The following is a 21,239-nucleotide window of genomic DNA, read 5'->3' on the forward strand; positions in this document are numbered from 1 at the left end:
AGTTAAAAGATTTTCAGATTGGATAAAAATAACTAAAATCCACCTATAAAGCTGTTTAAAAGAAACACATCTTTTAAAAATAACAGAAGGTTAAAAGTGGAGAAGTATAAAAGGAGGCCAGGTGCGGAAGCTCACACCTGTAATCCTAGCACTCCGGGAGGCCAAGGCAGGTGGATTGCTTGAGCGAAAGGAGCAAGGTCTTTCTCAGCCTGAGCAAAAGCAAGACCCATCTCTACTGAAAGTAGAAAAACTAGCCAGGCATTGTGGTGGGCACCTGTCATCCCAGCTCCTTAGGAGGCTGAGGCAAGATGATCAGTTGAACCTAGAAGTTTAAGGCTGCTGTGAGATATGATGCCATGGCACTCTAGCCTGGGGCAACAGAGACTCTCTCTCTCTCTCTCAAAAAAAAAAAGCAGGCTTAGCTCCTGTAGTATAGTGGTTACCGCAACAGACACATACACCAAGAGTGGTGGGTTTGAACCTGCCCCGAGGCCAGCTAAACACAATGACAACTGCAATAAAAAATACCTGGGTGTTGTGGCAGGTGCCTGTAGTCCCAGCTGTTTCGGAGGCTGAGGGAAGAGAATCGCTTAAGCCCAAGAGTTGGAGGTTGCTGTGAGCTGTGACACCATATTACTCTAAAGGGAAACACAGTGAGACTCTGTCTCAAAACAAACAAAAAAAGGAAAGAAAAGAAAGCAGTATAAAAAGATACCCTGAGCAGGCTCAGAGCCTGTGGCTCAAGCCGCTAAGGTGCCAGCCACATACACCTGAGCTGGTGGGTTCGAATCCAGCCCGGGCCCGCCAAACAACAATGATGTCTGCAACAAAAAAACAGCCGGGCGTTGTGGTGGGCCCCTGTAGTCCCAGCTACTTGGGAGGCGGAGGCAGGAGAATCGCTTGAGTCCAGGAATTGGAGGTTGCTGTGACCTGTGATGCCAGGGCACTCTACCCAGGACGACAGCTTGAGGCTCTGTCTCAAAAAAAAGATATCCTGAGCAAATACTAAAAGAAAAGTGAGAGCTATGTAATTAGATAAAATAAGCTTTCAGACAAAATGCATTAAAGGAATAAAGAAGATAACTACCTAATGATAAAAAAAAAAAAGTCAACTCTAGGAAAGGCACCCCCCCACCAAAAAGAAAAGATTCAATTCACAAGAGGCATGAAAATTCAGTACTTAATATGCACTCATTAAAAGAGCCTCAAAATGTATAAACCTCAAATTGAGGACACACTGGGAAAAATTGCCAAGTGCTCCTTCTATTCGAAGATTTCAACACACTCCTTATTTCTGAACAGAGAACAATTATGCTTGAGTTAATGATCCTATATAGAGCACTGCACAAAATGATTAAGGAACATATATTTTTCCAATTACACATGCATACAGCAAAAATTGCTAAGTTATGAAGTTATGAAATAACTACTAAGTCATAAAACAAGACTCCACAGATTTCAGAGAATCAGTATCATAAAGATCTTTGTTTGATAAATTTAAAATACCCTCATGTTTGCAGATAAAAATCCCTAAGATCTCAGAACCCCACAATGATGTGCTCTCTATAGCCTTACAGTATTCATCCTGTGGGATGTCTCCCAAACTCACAAGGACTCCCCTTCTTTCAGAATTACTTCCGCCTCCCTAGCAACCTTGACTGTGTAATAGGACTGCCCTTTGGGCCCCACCCACCAGCAAGGCCATAGTTGATTGGATTAGAGGTGCCAGCTGGGCCAACTAGAGTCTTTCTCCAAGGAATCTGATGGGGTAATAGGATTACCCTTAATTAAAACTGGACCAATCAAGTTTGGTTTCCAATGCAGAGCTCTTCCTTGGCTTGAGGGAATGTTGGAGTGGGACGTCTTCTGCAAACCAAGAGGAACAGACAACTTATCTGTAAGAGGAAACAACAGTTCCTGAAGAGAAGAGAGACCACACAGTGAGAAGGAGAAGCTGTGAGACAGACTGATCAGAGAGACGGACCAGAGAGAGAAATAGCATCTGAGAAACAGAGCATGTAGAGCAAGGTGGAGTTAGAGACTGAGAGAGCAAAAAAACCACTGAGTGTGAGAGAGGTTAGGAGAATCAAAACCAGAGTAAGTGACAACCTGGATTCTGATGACTCTGCAGTTCCTGATTCCAGTCCTCCTGGAGGTTAGCTGGCACCCCAGTTATTATACTTACAATCGGAAGACTTCCAGTACACAGTCTCATCTGCACTCTTTATCTCTAACCAATCCCTTTGTCTAAAACCCGACTTATTCCTGCACTGCCTCCAATTTTGCTTAAGTCCTCTCAATCCTTTAAGACTGTGCTTGTCTGGATATCTTGGTGACATTTTTCTCTATCACTCTAAGCTGAGCACTCTTTGGGAAATTCCTGTTTGTAAGCAGAAGCAGCCTGACGGAGCCCTGTATCTTCCTTCCTGTGCCCTTCTTTCCACCATCCAGTGTCCATCTTCACACAATTCACACCCAGGAATGGGATGATCAGCTCGTGAACAGGCTGAAACCAAAACTCCCAAGACTTTTCTGCGATAAACATTTTGTCTACGCATTGTGCAGTCTCCCACAGGAGAACACCTACTGAATCCGAGGTGGTTTGGTGAGGGAAAGGCATCCTGGGAACTATGCTCTTAGCCTGACTGAAAACCAAGGAAAAGACTTTAAAGATAATCTAGATTCTAAGGTAGAACAGCCCGTTTGTTTACAGGTGAGGGAGTTGAGTTCCACTTCCCTGTGAGTTGGAAGGAGACTGCTGGTCAGGTTGAAGCATCATGCTTCTTAGTCCCTGAATGGCTGGGGTATCCCTGCTGCAGATAGCTGCACGCTGACTCTACAGAGGCAGTCAGACTTACAAAGTGATGAGAGTTGCTTGCTGGGAGCAGTGGGACAGTAGTTAAGTCTGGAAGTGGGTCAAATTGCAATCACAAAGCCACGAGGACTCAGTCCTGTATATGCTAGCTTTCTCTGTAGTCATGGGGGTGTGGTGCTCAGCCAGAGACTTTCTAATTGATTACAAACCGAACTCCCAGAAGCTGGGCAGATGATAGTACAAATCTGGCCTAGGCCAGAGGTGGCTAATGGAGCTGGACTGGGCTGGCCAAAGTATCAGGGAAAACTTTTTGTCCTGATCATAAACAGTGCTCTCTTCTCTCCCTTAGTCTCCTTGGCCTGTTTCTTTCCTGACAGATTCTGGAGGTGTTGGGATAAAGGAGTGAGTGAATCGCACCCAAACCCACACCCGACTGCCCTGACTACTGATGCCTCTGAGATTGCTCTGGCACCACCCACTGGCCTCTGATTTATCATTTTAAACCAAATACTTTTTCCAAAAACAAAACCATGCCCCTTTGGACCAGTTGCTTTACTCCAAGGACACGGGCTATTACACACAACAGGGATCTGGAAAAGCTGAGCATCTTTAGAACAGTTTAAAAAAAAAACAAAACTCTGTGATTTCTGAGTGAGGTCAGCCAGCCCAACTGGAGATGGCAACAAGCTAATTGGGAGGAGCCAAAGGACCACTTGGCCAGCTTGTGAGGTCCTTAGCCAAGCCATTGTATAAGCTCCACGGTATTGGAAAGAAAAAAAAAATGGGACATGTTTTCAGTCTTGCTCAGAAGCCCAGAATATGCTCACAACTCCAGGAATCTCTCCTTTTCTCTACACATGGAAAATATGATCCATGAGAACAAACTTGATTGCTGGAGTGCATGCCTAGTTGCCCCGCCCTGTAACTTAGCGGGGGCAGGACTCACACTACCTTGGGACCCCTTTCCCGAGTCCCCTCTTGTCCTCTGAGCAGTTAGCTCACTTTAATGGTTAAAGGATAGGACAGTGGCCTCAGAATCAAATTATAGAATGTGCATTTATTGACAGGTGCCCTCAGCTACACTGGGATTCTAACAAGAACACAAACAAATGTAAAAGAAAACAAACTAATACAATTAGCAACCTAGCATGATTATGGATATCAGGAGATGCTCTTTCCAGACAGTAGAGGAACTATGATTACCCTACATTCAATAGTTTAACTTTGAATTCTAATTCAAATTCAGCAAAGAAATAAATAAGTTATTTACATTTCAAGTAAAAATATTGTATTTTATTTATTTTACCACCGTTTAAATGTATGAACTGTGATTGAGGCCTTGCTTACGTCTTGTGGAGCAAAGCCGAGACGTATGCTTTATGTTGGTTATTTGATCTTCAGCATCAGATTATCATTATGGTAGGGGTAGGCAAAAACATGCTAAAGGACAAGGAAGTACATTTGCATTAATGGCATTACATGAACAATGAAAGCTGCAGGGTTTTACCAGTGGCCAATTTCATGTTTTTCTTTTAAAGAATAGCACAGAGGGGCTTTATTTTGACATCTGGGGCTCGTCAGTATCATGGGACAATAACAGTAAATAAAGGCATGAAAAACAAGCAAACTGCACCAAAACAGATGTGCTTAAATTAACCAAGTGACAATCTGTGCATCAGTCTCACAATGGCTGTCACGTGAGGGGAGGAGACGAGTATGAAGTACCACAAAACTTAGTTGCCCAGGGACTGTTGAGTAACTCCAGGAAATCTCAGAGAGGCCATCTCTCTGCGCCAGCGCTGGCCACCTCTGCTTCCCTGCTGCTGCCTCCTTGAGGGCACTCTTCCTTGGGCAGTACCTGCAGAAGGGGACCGGACCGGGGTGCTTTGAAGGTACTGGAAAGCACTCTGCCGACCCACCTGCCTCTCAACACAGTTAAAAGTGAGGGCTACTCCTACATTACTCTTCATGATTCTGGAAGAGCCATCAGATGTGCCATCAAAGCACCGGCCAAGTGCGATCTCCTTGGCTGTGTGAGGGTCCTGGTCAGTGACAGTGTAGATGCCATAGTTGTGGCCCAGAGGGTCCAGGGGTGCCAGCATAGTGTACTCACTGGTGTCATTGTTAACTGCTAGTGGTAGGTGGTTGACTAGGTACTCATGCAGCATGGGATTCACACTGGATCGATGGCAGCTGCCCTGGGGGATGACCTTCACCAGTGTGCGGTCCACGCGGTCCTGGTCATAGAGCATCCCACTGCACTTGAACTCTAGACAGGCAGCTGAGACGTTGGGCCGGTACCTGTCCCGAGTGCTCCTCACATCCCGGATTCCATACAACTTCCCCACCGTCCGCCGGTGGGTGCCCCCCATGTTGCGAGATCGCACATTCACCTCCACTGGTCCCACTATCTTCACCTTAATGTAGCAGGCCCTAAACTCCATCGGCTTAGGCCACCATGCCAGGTAGTCTTCTGTCCAGCTCATGGGATCATCCTCATTGAAAGGGACTGTGTTGTAGTCATACCGATCCCCCTCAATCTGGTAGAAACGGAAGTGGGCTGCACTGGGTGGTGCCTCTTCACATGCTCGGAGGTTCTCAAAGGCATAAATGGGCCCATTGCTTTCTTCAGCTGAGTTAGGCGTTGGCTTGGCTATGCTGATCTGGAAAGCTGTCTTTTTAACCCGTGGGTCCTCATGATCTGTCCGACGATACTTGAGCTTGTTGAGGTAGGGCCAAGGCACTCCAATTGCATTTGGATTGAATTTAGGAGAAGACTCCACTGCTTCCAGTTCCTCCCCAGCCAGGCTTGCTAAGACATAGGCAGAGTAGGCATCTGGGGACTGGTCGTCACAGAAGGCAGGCAAACAGGCACCATTGGGGCCTGTGATGACACTGTCAAAGCGGCCCCAGGCCCTGGGGTTGGAAGAGAAGCCAGCTCTGGGCTCCAGGTTGATCACAGAGACTACAACCCCCTGGATCTGTTCACTGGGCAAGAACCTCTCACTCCGGTATGCCCTTACCTTGATAAAGCACCTCCTGCTTTCAGGGACATCCAGGTTAAAGAGCCTTCGCTCACGGATCTCCATGTTGCCCACCAGGAATGTTCTCTCTTCCCTTTTGTTCCTCCTTTGGCTTTCAAATTTGAAATCACTTTCTTCCTCCCACAGCCCTGTGTCTGGGTTGAGTGACCAGAGTTTCATGGTGGGTACATGCTCTGGCATCTTGACCTGGGTTGAGTCAAGGTGGACCTTTACCTTGCCAACATTAAGTGGCTCTGAGGTGACCTCATCTGTGAAGTCCACAGAGAACATGCCATATGTCCGAAGGGGAAAGGTGTCTCCTTCATCATTGATGAAGTTCAGGTCACTCTGGGTAGCTGTGGCTGTGGAAATGTCCCGGGGATCCAGGAAGGTGACACTGGCCTTTACTTTTCCTGTGTAGGGCTCCCCATTCTGCCTGTAGAAACTCCTGGATGGGATCTCCAGTTCACCCATGGGATCTTCACCAACCACCTCCCCCAGGGGGATAATGTTTGTCTCCATAGCCTCCAAGGTGATAGACTCTTTCCGCCGAAGCATTTTGATTTCATGGAACACTGCGCTCCCCTTCTTGTTGAAGGGCAGCACTTTGGTGGTGTTGACGAACTTCTGCAGCCTGTCCACAAATGTGAGCACCAGCCTCTCAGTGTCCTGGGGGACATGGAGGGTGAAAGTCCCTTTGTAGCCAGTCATACTCACACGACTGTTGCCCATGTACACATGGCCGAAGCGCATGGGTTCCCCATTGTCGGCAGCACTGACATGGCCCCGCACAATGCTCTGGGTCTCCGTACACCGCTGGCAACTACACTGTGTAGCCACCTTGGTGGGCAATGTGTAGCCACTGCACTGGATCTCTTTCTCCTCTGTTTTGGAGATCCCACAGCAGTTCTCCACAGCATCCTGGCACCTGATTCCATTATCCTGCTTTCCTGCACAGATCTTGATAGGGCAGTGGCCCACGTCATAGTAGTAGGAGTTGGTGGCATTCTGGAAACAATCATGGGGCAGCCGGATGAGGTAGCTGTCAGGGGTTGGGTTGCAAGGAGTCTCATCAGGTGCTGCGAAGAGAAATGATGTGGCTATTAAAATATAAGTTCACATTCCACACAAAGAGTGCCTCAACTTCACCTCTCTAAGGTGCTCTATGGTTTTCAAAGGCCTGTGTATCCATAACTGATTCTCACAGAACTCTGTGAAGGAGATGGAACAGCTATTACTAATCACACATTATACACAGTGGGGGAAAGGGTTGGTTGCTAAAACCACCAAAGTAGTGGTTTTACCTCAATGGAGGGGTCTTGAAAATTTGTGAAGGCATTTTGGATTACCACCAAAATTGGGGGTGCTACTGGCATATCATGGGCAGGAGTCACTGATGCTCTACCTACGTCCTGCAGTGCCTGACACTGTTCTGCATAAAGAATTTTTTTGCATCCTGAGTGATCTTTACGTATCACAATAGACATTAATGTAAGTGAAACTTATTTAAAATGATTAGAGCCTAGTAATTTTTATTTTTTTGAGACAGAGTCTCACTCTGTCATCCTGGGTAGAATGCCATGATGTCATCATAGCTCACAGCAACCTTGAACTCTGGGGTTCAAGGGATCCTCCTGCTTCAGTTTTTCTATTTTTAGCAAAAACAGGGTCTCACTCTTGCTCAGGTTGCTCTCGAACTTCTGAGCTCAAGCAGTCTACCTACCTCGGCCTCCCAGAGTGCTAAGATTAGGTGTGAGCCACCGTGCCCAGCCAGAGCCTAGTAATTTTTGCATGGTTTTAACCATATACTGAAGTTTTCAAGAATGCACCTACCATATGAATGAACTAAGACTGTACTTTATTTAGCTTGGAACAATAACCAGAATTTGTCCCTTATCTCAGGAAAATCACATCCATACAACAACATGAGCTAAAGACCATGAATGCCAAAATGGCACTTCTGTATCTATCAGCATTTGTAGCTGTCACACTTATAGTGACTCTGGATTCAAGTGCAAGTGTATAACCTCTTGGTTTGTCTTCTTCTATCATTGTGCCAAAGCATTTAGATATTGAAATGCATATTATTCTATATTAAAGTTTTTAAAAACTTCTCTTTTATGTTATAATTAGAACCATGTGCATATAAATTTGGGAATTATATGTGGTTATTATTCATAAATTTAACTTCAGAATAGTAAAGCAGTATTAAAAAAATAACTGTAGCAATGGCTCCCGCCCATAATCCTAGCACTTTGGGAGGCTGAGGCAGGAGGATCCCTCAACCTCAGGAGTTCAAGACCAGCCTGAGAAAGAATGAGACCCTGTCTCTACTAAAAATAGAAAAAAAAAAAAAAAACAAAAACAGCCAGGCATTGTGGTGGGCACCTGTAGTCCCAGCTACTCGGGAGGCCAAGGCAAGAGGATCTCTTGAGTCCAAGAGTTTGAGGTTGATAAGACCTATGACACCATGGCACTCTATGCAGGGTGACAGAGTGAGACTGTCACTAAATAAATAAAATGAATAAGAAATAAATAAAATAGGGTGGCACCTGTGGCTCAAAGGAGTAGGGGCGCCAGTCCCATATGCCGGAGGTGGTGGGTTCAAACCCAGCCTCGGCCAAAAACTGCAAAAAAAAACAAAATAAATAAAAGAAAGAAAGAAATAAAATACAATAACTGTTGTAGGAGACCAAGTACCAGGCTTATAGAAGAGGCCACTGGTTCTTAAGGAAGGCCCTGGGAGGGAGACAATCTGCTAACTAGCAGATGTTTTGCAGCCCAGAGACAAGCCCCCAAGCAACTGCATGTGTCAATGATCACTCGTTATCAAGCAGGTGTTATACTTTGGACATTTGTGGTGCAACTGGGTGGGAGTTGAGCCAGTGGGGAATGAGCACATAGCGATCATTAAGCACCTAGCTCCAGTACGTGGGCCCCCACACCTGTTGTATAATGCTTCAATAAAAGGCCACAACAGAGGTTACTTGGGGCTCTCCCTGCACCTAAGGAAAGTCTACCTCTTGCAAGCATATACTTTTTTTTTTGCAGTTTATGGCCAGGGCCGTGTTTGAACCCTCCACCTCCTGTACATGGGGCTAGTGCCCTACTCCTTGAAAGCATGTACTTCTAATCCTGTTTTTACTTGCACGGTGATGGGGTGCCACAGCAGGCACCAACAAACTGTAACAAACCCGGCTGGTGTAATGGCTTGGGACCCACTGCTGAGAGGTTCCACTTCTCCTCTGCTGAGATCCAGGCTGCCCTGTGTCCTGTCTGTCCTTATTACAATTTTCTTTGAGCCTGTGAAATACTCCAGAATCTTTCTGATAAATTCTTTCTTCCTCTGCCTTTTGTTTTGTCTAGGCTACTTACTAAAATGTCTTCCTTCCCCTTCATTTTCCAAAGACAGGTTCCTAATTGGTCTTTGGTCTTGAATCTCTCCCTCTCCAGTTTGCTTCTTGAAGCAAGCTCTGAGTCACCTTTCTCTAAAACTCTCTTGGTAGAAAAACTTGCTCCCCCTTCCTATCAAAGAGAGAGAAAGAATAGTTTTGAAGGGAAGAAGTGGAACCAAAAAAGGGGGCAGTTTTCATTTGTATTGTGAAATGTGAAAATAAAATTGTTAACTGTTTTAGTTAAAAAAAAAAAGAACCCTTGGTTCCCCCTTCTGTACCTTTGTCGACACTAACTCCTCAATCTGGAACACCTCCACCTTCGTATACACAATCCCTGCCTGTTCTTTAAGGCCAGGGTTTAAGACCAGAGAATTACCTGGGGAGCTTTTCAACTATGCATGCTTAAGCCACGTCTCAGGTCAATTAAATCAGACACTCTAGGAGTAAGACTGAGGCATCAGTATTTTTCAAAACTCAGCAGTGCTAATTGGCAGCCATGACTGAGAACTATTATTTAAGCCCCAGCTGGAAAGCTGTTCCCTCAAGTGGTCATCTTGTTAACTTCCACTTGGAAGGTATCTATCTATCTCTCAGCTTTTAGGAATCTACTGCCTGTTACACTGTTTCAGCTGCATTTTTTGTAGCTTTACTTGTCCCTTACTATGTATTTACATTTCTTCACCCCTCCACAAATTATGGCTCTGTGATGGTAGGATTTGGACCTATGGCATCTTTGTGGCCCAGTCGGCATGGCACCGTGCACAGCACAGAAAAATCCAAGCTCTGACTGCACGGCTATCTCACTGGGGTGCTCAGCCAGCCTTCTGCCACCGCAGGATGGCCAGAGACCCAGCAGGCTTACCTATGACAGTCAGCTGGACAACCTGGGACTTCACAGCCCCAGCATCACTCTGGGCCTTGCAAAAGTACTCCCCAGCCTGGTCCTGCTGTAGTTTCCTCAATACCAGTTTGCTCTCATGCTTGTAGAGGGAGGGATCCAGCAATGTGTCATTGTGATACCTACAAGGGATGGAGGGACAGAGCCTGAATGGAGGGCAAGTATCCCTGGGCACAGTACCAGGAGCAAGCAGCCAGGGAAACAGATGGCAGATGGGTTCCTTCAGATGCCAATATCACCTTTGACTCTGCTTAGCCAAGAGCACTGATTGGCCTGGCAGTCAAGGGACTTGGTTCTAACTCCCACCCTCACCATGTACCTGGCTGGGGATGATTTGGACAACTCATCTCACCCCTCTGAACTTTAACATTTCTTTTCTTTTCTTTTCATTTTTTTTTTTTTTTTTGAGACAAAGTTTCATGCAGTCTCCCTGGGGTTGAGTACCATGGTGTCAAAACTCACAGCAACCTCAAACTCTTAGACTCAAGCGATCCTCTTGCCTCAGCCTCCCAAGTAGCTGGGACTACAAGTGTCTGCCACAATGTCCGGCTATTTTTAGAGATAGGGTCCCAGCTCAGGCTGGTCTCAAACTCCTGAGTTCAAGCAATCTGCCTGCCTCGGCCTCCTAGAGCTCTAGGAATATAGGTGTGAGCCATCAACACCTGGCCAACTTTAATTCTTTAATCTATAAAATGGGAGTAATGATCACTAGCTAACCTCAAAGAATTGTTAGGAGAGTGTCTGTAAAATGTTTGTGAAGGGTAAAGGACTCACAGCCATTAGGGATTCTAACCTTGTTTGCCTTTGTTGAGCCTTGTTCTGTGTCCTGAGGATGTATGCAAGTCAGGACCCTAAGCCCAGAAGGACTCTGGGTGATCCCAGGTTTGAGTTTAAATGAGAAGGCTTGCTGGCTCTCTTTGTATCCCCAACCCTGCTAGCTCCCACTTAGAAGTTCCAACATCTGGGTCCTGTACCAGTGCCTTCCTTGTAACTTTATTCTATTGGTTATTGTTTTTATTAAGTCCAGATTCCAATGCAAGAAAGCCCTAGCTTCCAAGAGGAGAACAGGGAAAGGGAGCTGGCAGAATACGCACCAGAAATAGTTGTCTGGTCTAGGTTTTCCCATGGCCTTGCAGCACAGGGCCACACTCTGCCCAGCTTTCCGTGCTTTTTTCTCAGGGCTCTTCACCATGTATGGCATCTCTGGGACAGAAAATGAGAAATAGTGTTTTGGGGTTTCGTTCTTTTTCTTTTTTCTTCTTTTGTGACAGGTTCTATAAAACTTTGCTCCTTTAGGGTCGCTGATGGTATGAAAATTATCTGTCTTCATCCCTACCTTCAGCCCATCTCTAAGGGTCCTAATACCTAGGGGAACTGATCTAGAGCAGAATCTACTCCCTTCACACACTCAGCCTGGAACCTGATTCCATGGCCTGTTAAGTAACACCTGGGTGGACCAGTGGAGAACCAAGAGGACCTGTGCCAGCCAAGATTCCTAAGCACTACCATTGGAACAGAACCAACCATTTTGAATAGTGCAGTACTTATGTTCTACTGCCCCTAGCAGACTTTTCTGGCCATTTTCTCCAAGCCTCTCTCTCTGTGACTCCCAAACTTCACAACGTACTATAATTGACTGTTTTAGATTAGCAAATGGCCAGGGAAGACCTCATACATTTGAGGGAGCATGCCAGATCAATATCTGGGGCAAGGGGCAAGTACACTCTAAACAGAGTACTTTTAACAAGTGCAAAGGCCCTGAGGCTGAAGTGTGTCTGTGTTTAAGAAACGGATAGGAGCCCACTGGCTGGAGTAAAGTGATTTGGTGTTGGGGGAGTAATAGGAGAGAAGAGCAGAGGAATAATGGGGAGCCAGATAATATAGGCCCACATGAACCATCGTAAGGATTTTGGGTTTTACTCTGCCTAAGCTGGGAAGCCAGCTTTCAGCACTGTAATCCTCTTATTTAAAAGTCTGGACCTCCTCACCAGCCCTACCCCAGAGAACTTAGTTACCTGCTTTCATGAACTCTGCGTTGATGGTGGCTGCTTGCAGGTTAGTCTTGGGCATTGTGAGTATGATGGGGGCAAACTTGGCCTTTGTGATTTTCAGTGTGCTTTTGCCATCAGGACACAAGCCAGGGACTCGGAACCTCCCATTGCTGTCTGTCTGGGTCAGCAGCTTAGGCTTCTTGGTCAGCAGGTAGACAGTGGCCCCTGAGGCTGGGGCATCTCCAGGGAGGGACACAGCCCCATGAAGGATGAAGTCTTGGCACATGCAGGCATCACAGTCAGCATTCACCTGGCCCATGGGGCAGGTCAGGTTACAGGCTGTGGGACAAAGGGCCACATCAGCAGGTTTATATGGATTCTGGCCCTCCTTCTGCCTCACCCCAGCCTGTGGACTCACGTATGCTTCCCCTCCACCTTGGCCTTTGTTACTCTTCCTTATCAGCCTGCATGACTAACTTCTACTCATCCTTTAAGACTTAGCCCAGAGCAGGTGTGGTGGCACGTGCCTGTGATCCTAGCACTTTGGGAGGGTAGACTGCTTAAGCTCAGGAATTCAAGACCAGCCTGAGCAAGAGTGAGACCCCGTCTCTAACAATAGCCAGGCGTTGTGGTGGGTATCTGTAGTCCAAGCTACTCAGGAGGCTGAGGCAAGAGGATTGCTTGAGCCCAAGGGTTTGAAGTTGCTGTGAGCTATAATGCCATAGCACTTTACCAAGGGTGACAAAAGCAAAACTCTGTCTCAAAAGAAAAAAAAAAAAAAGACTTAGCCCAGGGCATTTCCTCTAGGAAGCTTTCCTGGATTCTGCTAAGATATGATAATTGCCCCTGCTCTGTGTTCCTAGTTTATTCTGCATATCCCCTATCAAAACAGGGAAAATATGCCCCGTTAGTACTTGGTGAGTGAAGGAGTCCCTCAGTCTTACACTAACTCTCTAATCCACCCTTCTAGGCTACTTCAGCCCCACATCCCACGCCCTGCCCAGTGGTACCTGTACAGGCCTGGCTTATGCAAAGCTGACCCTCCTCAGTGGCCTCACTGCACAGCGACACCGTCTCTGCCAAGCAGGTGCGTGTGCGGGTCTGGACTCCAGTGTGACCACAGGCAGCTGAGCATTTGCTCCAGGGAGACCATGGGCTCCAGATGCGTGCTGAGTCTCGGCGCAGGGACCCTGCAAGGTGGGAACAGCAGACAGTCTGACTTCCCAAGGGGACTGTCAGGAAATCTGATGCCGAGGTTGTGTCTTCTCCGGGAGGAGAGACAGGGCCTCAGTTTACATCATAGATGTCATTGATATTTATATTTACTGCAATGATTATTTTCCAATAGATGGAAGTCAAAAGTCTTAAGGAAATAGTGTCTCTAATTTGCATAAAGGCCTTCAGAGGGGTTTGTTGGCCAAGCACTGGGACTTTGCTATGCTGTCCTCAGGTGTGCACAGGTGACACCATCTTTCTTCTTTACTATGTGCCCCTGTGGAAGGGATCTTTGGGAAGTAAGGGCCTGGGAGCTGCAATGACTGCAAGAATGGGGGCTTCACACCTTACCCAAAAGACCAGCCTGAGCTCCCACTTCAGGTGACCACCACTGGTGCCTGGGCCTGGGGGGATCAGGCTGCTTGGACTAGTAGAACCCCAAGGAGGAGTGTGCCCATCCAAGAAGAGAGCAGGCCTGGCTCCCAGCATCTGTATTATCCATCTAATCAGGGGATGTAAAGAGCATGGGCTGTGCAAACACAGACTTCATTCAAACCCCAGCTCTTCACTTACCAGCTGTGAAATCATGAGAAGTTACTTAACTTCTCTGAACCTCACATAACTTGTCAAGATAAAGATCCCTCAAAGGTCGGCTGCGAAGGTTGAATAAGGTGGATAATTAGCACAATAGCTGGCACACAGGAGCAATAAGAGAAACTAATACTTAGTGAACATTTACTGGGGTTAAGCTCTCTACATTCATTACCTCATTTATTCTTCAAATAACCCCCTAGGAAGATTTACCCCTGACTCTGTTTTACACCTCAGAAACCTGAGGCTGAGTAAACTTCAGAAAATTTGTCTAGGGAAGACGGTTCATATGGTGGGCTTGGGATTCAAATCCTGCCAGCCCGAGTCCAGAGCCCGCTTTGTAGTCTTCACCACAGTGACACTTGAATGCCATAAAATGGGTTGAATGGAGGGTTCTCATAAACCCAAAACACTCCTGGGAGTGTTCTGGCACTAATGAGAAGACTTGGTTGTAATTAGAGTGTGTATACATGTGTGATGTTCAGAGTCCCAGTGGTCAGAGGCAGGTCCTAGCCTCATCCTGAGCAGAAGTCAGGGGTGGGATCTGTTCAGGCTCACCTGGTGGGCAGAGGAAGCGCACGGTGTAATTAGAGCAGTTCTGGCCTGGCTGCTGCTCCCTGTTGAGGCACCAGAAGCCCTCTTGAGGACTTTCATGGACCACCTGGCCAGTGCTGCCTGCAGGTGTCCAGTCAGTGGTCCGAGCCTCTAGCCACCAGGGACGGGCACATACACGATCCCCATAGTAGAAGCGAATGGCATCCAGCCGCTCGTAGTCGCCCTCCCCACCTGGGTGGTCGACGTTGAACCATGTTGTCCACTCGCCAGTACCTGAGAGACAGAGTCGGGTTGGAGAGTAGCTGCGCCCCAGGTGAGCTCCCGTTCTCCTTTCCTGCTCAACTCCTGGGAGTCATGGAGTCATCCCTGATACCTCTCCCCTACGCCCAGTCAGCTTCAGGCCCTGTCCTATTTCTGTCTGCAGCATCTCTCCCATCACCCTACACCCCACACTACTGGGGCCTCCACTCAAGCGCTCATCAGCCGGGTTGAACCATGTCAGGTACTCCCTGCCTCGTCTCTACCTGCCTCAAGGCTCCCCCTTAATCTCCTGCTCACTCTTCCCTAATACTACATTCAAGGTGAGTTTTCTTTCTGCATGAGGCTGGGACCATGCCACTCCCTGGCTTTAAAACCCCTTAACCAGGCGGCGCCTGTGGCTCAGTGAGCAGGGCGCCGGCCCCATATACCGAGGGTGGCGGGTTCAAACCCAGCCCCGGCCAAACTGCAACAAAAAAATAGGCAGGCGTTGTGGCGGGCGCCTGTAGTCCCAGCTACTCGGGAGGCTGAGGCAGGAAGATCGCCTAAGCCCAGGAGTTGGAGGTTGCTGTGAGCTGTGTGACGCCACGGCACTCTACTGAGGGCAATAAAGTAAAACTCTGTTTCTCCAAAAAAAAAAAAAAAAAAAAAAAACAACCTTAACCAGGCATTCAGGGCCCTGGTGAGCCAGTCCCCAGCTATGGCTCCATTCTCATCCCTCCCCTCCCTCCTCACCATCCTGTGCTCTGGCCCCAGCAAGCTCCACAGAATCTTGCAGTATACCAGCTAGCTTCCTGATTCTGGCTAAGCACCATGTAAAAGTGGGTTTCCCTGGAACCCTGACATCATGCCCTGGCTTCAAAGATTCACTTGGCAAGTTCAATAAAGATGCCCTCTGACCACCCCTTCCTGATCCAGCCACAGCTCACTCTCCAGGGGGTCAGCAGGCTTGGCAAAGACTCTGGAGGTCCTCTTCGCAGGCTGGACTCTTCTGACTGAGTGGGTGAGTATTGTCTGCCTCCCTGAGGGGCAGAAGAAGCAGCTAAGTGAGAAACCAGGACTGAAAGTTACAGGGGCTTCTTAAGAAGCAGGGGAGCAGTATGATGTAGTGGGTGGTGCGTGAGCCCTTGGTAGGGGTCCAAATCCCACTCCTCTACTTGCTGCCAGACAACCTGAGAAAAGCTTTTTTCTATGAGTTTGTTTCCCCATGAAATACGGATGCATTAATAATCACCATATCATAGGATCCTGGTGCTACTCAGGACAGTAAAGAAGGTAAAAGGGACGTGGCAGGTGTGCATGCTCAGTGAATGGTAATTCCCTTTTCACTCTTGTTCTAGAAGTGGCTCATCAGATGCTGCTGAGCAGCCACAGGGCTGAAGCTCTTGCTTTGGCATGTGGATCTATCCTTGGCAGAACAGAGCTTTCTTTTCCTCTTCTATAAAATGGAGATATTAGTTCCCACCTCACAGGGTGATTCACTTGGCATAAGGATTCCATGAGATAAAACGCGAACATCTCTGAGGTACATGCAGATTGAGAGTGTGGGCTTCTGAGGCTCTGCCTTCCTCTGTGTCCCTAAGTCACTTCACCCATTGGACCCCATGTTCTCTCATAAAATGAGGACAGGACAGGTGCAATGGCTCATGCTTGTAATCCTAGCACTCTAGGAGGCTGAGGTGGGAGGATCGCTTGATCTCAGGAGTTTGAGACCACCGTGAACAAACCAAGACCCCATCTCTGCTTAAAATAGAGAAATTAGCTGGGGATTGTGGTGGGCACCTATAGTCCCAGCTACTCAGGAGGCTAAGGCAGGAAGATGGCTCGAACCTCAGAGTTTGAGGTTGCTGTGAGGTAGGCTGAGGCCATGGAACCCTAGCCTGGGGAACAGAGTGAGACATTGGTTAAATAAATAAATGAATAAATAAGGATAATAATAGTTCCTTCCTCAGAGGATTGTGGGGATTAAGTAAACCCATTCATAAAAAATACTACCTGTTTTCTCGAAAATAAGACATCCTCCGAAAATAAGACCTACTCACAGGAAAGATAAGACATCCCCTGAAAATAAGACCTAGCACATCTTTGGGAGCACAGCTTAATATAAGACACTGTCTTATTTTCAGGGAAACAGGGTAGCTCGGCTCAGTGCCTGTGGCTCAAGCGGCTAAGGCTCCAGCCACATACACCTGAATTGGCGGGTTCAAATCCAGCCCGGGCCACCAAAACAACAATGATGGCTGCAACCAAAAAATAGCCAGGCATTGTGGCAGGCGCCTGGAGACCCAGCTACTTGGGAGGCAGAAGCCAGGAGAATCACTTGAGCCCAGGAGCTGGAGGTTGCTGTGAGCTGTTATGCCATGGCACTCTACCCAGGGCGACAGCTTAAGGCTCTGTCTCAAAAGAAAAAAAAACCTAGGGCAGCACCTGTGGCTCAGTGAGTAGGGCGCCAGCCCCATATACCGAGGGTGGCGGGTTCAAACCCCACCCTGGCCAAACTGCAACAACAAAAAAAAATAGCAGGGCGTTGTAGCAGGCACCTGTAGTCCCAGCTACTCGGGAGGCTGAGGCAATCGCCTACACCCAAGAGCTGGAGGTTGCTGTGAGCTGTGATGCCACAGCACTCTACCGAGGGTAACAGAGTGAGACTCTGTCTCGAAAAAAAAAAAAAAAGTTGGGCAATGCCTGTGGCTCAATGGAGTAGGGCACTGGCTCCATATGCTGGAGGTGGCAGGTTCAAACCCAGCCCCGGCCAAAAACTGCAAAAAAAAAAAAACCTAGCTCATAGTGCATGATGAATAAGTGTTAGGAACTCCCTTTAGCTCAAAGCCTGGCACAATAGATGGCTATTTACCTCCCTTGGCAAAGTTCTGCTTTGGGAATCACTTTCTCCTATAAAAAACTCATATGGTCTAACTGGGGCATTGCTCCTCAATTTTTTGACACCAGGCTGGCAAGGTGCACCCAAGGATGGGTTCAGGGTTGTTAGGCCACAGGCAATGCCAGCCCTACCCACCCTGGAGGCTGAACTGGGGGCTCCAGCCTGGGAAGAAAAAAGGAGAGCAGAGTAGCTAAAGCTTTGACAGGCAGTTAGCTCTCGAGCCAGGAGCCAAATCAGAATTCTCTATGCTGCTTAATTGGGGTGATAGGAGCTCTTTTAATCAAACTAATCTGATTTCCCCTCAGATGGCTGAATGTTAATCATCTTTTCAGATAGCAGCTGTCAGGGTGGAGAGAGCAAGGCAGGAGGCAAGCAGACACTGAAGCTGGCTAGAGAACCAGACAGCTTTTGTTCTCACATCTGTGGTTGCAAATCCTGCAGGGCATATAGTTTTCAAAGAGGGTTTTGAGCATTTTTTTCCTTTACCTGACTTTGTGGTTAGAAATCAGGACAGGAAGGAGAGGTGGGAGAGAGCATTCAGAGTAGTGCTGGGGGCTCTGATGCTTTGCTTAGATGCCTCAAGAAGCCAGCAGCTCTGCCAGACAAATTCTTCTACCTGTTCCTTCCAAAGTGCAGTGTTACCAAAGGATGTGGTTAGAGGACAAGGAGAACAGAAGGTTTCTGGTGTGTCTGTGAAATTTGGCTGCAGCATATAAACAAAATTGAGCTATAGGTTGGAAGAATTTTCATAACACTAAAATAAACCAAACTCCAAACAGGATTCTGAGAACTCAGTGATCCCCCTGCAATTCTCTTTTGTTTTGGCTGCTAGGAAACTCAGAGCTAAATTCAGTACTCAGGGGCAGCAACCTTCTTATCTTTTTTACTCTCCCTGAATAACTGTTGTCCCTGTCATCATTTACAAGGTTCTGTCCTATGCATTTTAATATTGGGAACTATCTCAAGTTCAGGGGCAAAATAAGCAGGGCATAAATTATGAATAAATCCATAAATTGGCCTCAGGTCTTAAGGCCATTGCTGTGTCTTAAGGCAGATGCATAGTTTAGTCCCAGCAGACGTGATTTCACTGTGGCAAGTGGAAGCTAGCAGATACTTAGCCTATACCCAACACAGAAGTGACTTCCAGGATCAGGAAGGAGAACACCCAGGCCTTGGTCCCCACCATCTTTCCCTCAGACCCCTGGGGAACGTGGCAGGAGGTGGATCAAGGTGATTCACAGAGTCAGCTGTCTCTAGAATGTGATCCCCTGGGAAATTTCTCAGATCCAGTGACCTGAAAAGAAACAAAGCTTGTTAGGTTCCACATTTCTGGGTCACCTCTTATGGCTCGAGCAGATGTTTTTCTTGACCTGTCAAGGATGGAAAAGTGCACAGAATAAAGCCTTGTGGGAGTGATTTGTGAAACTAGGCAGATCGGGAGGTACAGAGGCTTGGAATCTGAGTTCAAATGAGGCACACCTGGGTCCCAACCCTGGGTGTAAGCTTCAGATGGAGATGGGGCACAGGGAGCGTCGGGGTAAGAGGGTTCTTGTCAATGAGAGTCCAGGCTCACTGGTAGCAGCCTCTAGGTGACTCACTTGTAACATCAGGACTTGGGGAGGCATTTGCCTTGCTATCCTTCGGTGGGCTTACACTCTTGCACAGGGAGCTACATACTAAGGCGGTGAAGCTCTGGCCCCAACTCCAGTGGCCCCTCATGGGGCGGGCTGGAGGGCCCAGATGCCTTGGACACACCACCTCCATGAACACATTCCCAGATGTGCACGGGCTACAGCTGGAACACATTTCTGGCCTGTTAGTTTGGGGCCTGGCTGGGAGTTACTAGAGCCAGGAGACAGCTGAGGAGAGCAGAGGGGATGCATTGCAAGAGGCTGGGGCTCCCCAACAACTACTGAGAGTGGGTTAGGTGGTATGGGAGTGGGGAGGGAAAGCAGGGCTGTCTGTGAGGGCAAGGAAGCACAGGGCGTGGCACGTGGCCCAGGCTCCAGCTCAGCAAGACATGTTTATCTCTCCCCAGAGCTCCATCCAGTCCAGAATCTGACTAGTTCTGGAGATTCAAAAGTGGTTCCTTTCAACTCCAAAGTCTGGGGTGTGGTAGGAAAGGGAAGATTCTTCCTTTGTGGGGAAAAAGACCCTCAAACACTTGGATATCTCAAGGGAAGAACAAACCAATCCCACATTGCAGACCATGCACCCCTCAAACCACTAGCCCCCATCGTAGGTGGAGAACCACCTGTTTCTCAGATGAACCAGCAAAGTCATGGGAGACCCCAAAGGTCTACAGCTAATGCATGCCTGAGGCCGGAGGAGAGAGCCGAGCCATCCACAGGCCTGCACAGTGCTCAGCCTGAGCCTGCTCCAGTGCCGTCTGAGAGACTAAGGTGGCCTGGGACACCTTGTGGAAAAACCATTTCCCATCTGGCGGCCCACAAACGTTTCTCAGCATCCCGGTCATTTCCTCGCATAGGCCCTGTCGGCTAGGCTCTGCATCCCACGCTCCTCAGAACTCTTGGACAAAGCAGACTGGCTGGCAGCGGCGGGGGGTGGAAAGCAGGGTGCCCAGAGGTATAGCGGCTCTAAGTGGAACCATTTGGGGGTTCCTGAACTCAGGTTGGGAAGGGCAAGGAGTTTGGGCCAATGGTGGGGAGGAGAATTTCAAAGCAGGAAGGAAGTCTTCTCTGTGGGAGATAAGAGCGGTCAGCCAGCAAAAAAAAAAGAATAGGAGAGGTCAGGAGAGGACAAGAGGGGTTGAGTTCAGCAGGGGGGTGCAGGAGGGATTGAGTTCAGCAGATGTGGGTGAGGGGAACAGGAGAGGAGCTCACCAGCGTCCTGAGCAGGACTCCTTGGCTTGGGGTCCAAGTCTTTGCCTCTCCAGCAGTCCAGCCTCCAGCCTTTTATAGCGCAGCTGGTGGCTCCGCCGGTGGCAGCCAGCCAGGGGAAGCGGCAGGGAAACCAGATCTGAGCATGAGCCACCCCCTCTCTTCCCCACATCCCCTGCAGCTCACAGAGGCCAGGGTTTTGTGTCCAGATCCTTAGGGGGAGATGCTGCAGGGCCTGGTGATGGGCCAGGTGGGCAGCTGCGTGGGTTCCACAGGCCAAAGCAGACAGACCAATGCCAGGAGGTGGGTAGGTGCTGGAGCAGCCCTGGAAGGGGCCAAGGGGAATTCTGCATCTGGGCAGCGTATCATGGCTCAGAGGACCGTGTGCTCTGGACCAGGCTTTGCTTGCTGCTCCCCCACGGTCCCCTGCCCATGCAGAGAAAGGAGTTTGCTGGTCTTAACACATATTCCAAACTCTCTCAGGCACACAGACCACCTTGGCCTCTCAGTGGAGTGTGTCTGGTCTGAGTTGGGCAACTCCTCAACTTCTCCAGCCTCTGAGGGAGCATTCAGGGAACTGAGGCACCAATGAATGGGGGGGCACAGGGTGTCACTTGGTGAGAACAGCTCTTTCTTGCCCATCCCCAATTCCATCTGGAAGTCTGCCTATACAAATTGGGACCCCAGTCTCCAGGGTGTGGACTCCTCTGAGACCCTGCCAGATGCTCCCATGTGTACGTGTGTGTGACACACGTCTGACTTCAGGTATGGGCACCC

The 21,239-nt window shown here is 48.3% G+C and overlaps 1 protein-coding gene across 1 annotated transcript; it reads right to left on the bottom strand.

The window, feature by feature from the left end:
- Positions 1-4,358: 4,358 nt before the first annotated feature.
- On the bottom strand, positions 4,359-20,657 carry CILP (cartilage intermediate layer protein). The gene is made up of 9 exons (XM_053593204.1): positions 20,466-20,657; positions 18,748-18,916; positions 15,671-15,763; positions 14,487-14,756; positions 13,133-13,312; positions 12,147-12,461; positions 11,226-11,334; positions 10,096-10,253; positions 4,359-6,917 (listed from the first exon to the last, which is right to left on the bottom strand). The coding sequence occupies exons 2-9, from the start codon at positions 18,806-18,808 to the stop codon at positions 4,549-4,551; spliced, it is 3,555 nt and encodes a 1,184-aa protein (XP_053449179.1). The 5' UTR covers positions 18,809-18,916; positions 20,466-20,657; the 3' UTR covers positions 4,359-4,548.
- Positions 20,658-21,239: the final 582 nt, after the last annotated feature.

This window comes from Nycticebus coucang, chromosome 6 (assembly GCF_027406575.1).
Source record: "Nycticebus coucang isolate mNycCou1 chromosome 6, mNycCou1.pri, whole genome shotgun sequence".
NCBI classification, from domain to species: Eukaryota; Metazoa; Chordata; class Mammalia; order Primates; family Lorisidae; genus Nycticebus; species Nycticebus coucang.

Excerpts from the sequence above, each read along its gene's own strand:
- CILP (XM_053593204.1), bottom strand. The coding sequence starts at position 18,808 with ATGGTGGGGACCAAGGCCTGGGTGTTCTCCTTCCTGATCCTGGAAGTC. Across the intron at positions 11,335-12,146 it reads CGCAGAGTTCATGAAAGCAG|AGATGCCATACATGGTGAAG; the intron begins GTAACTAAGTTC and ends TTTCTGTCCCAG. Across the intron at positions 10,254-11,225 it reads AGACCAGACAACTATTTCTG|GTATCACAATGACACATTGC; the intron begins GTGCGTATTCTG and ends CATCCCTTGTAG.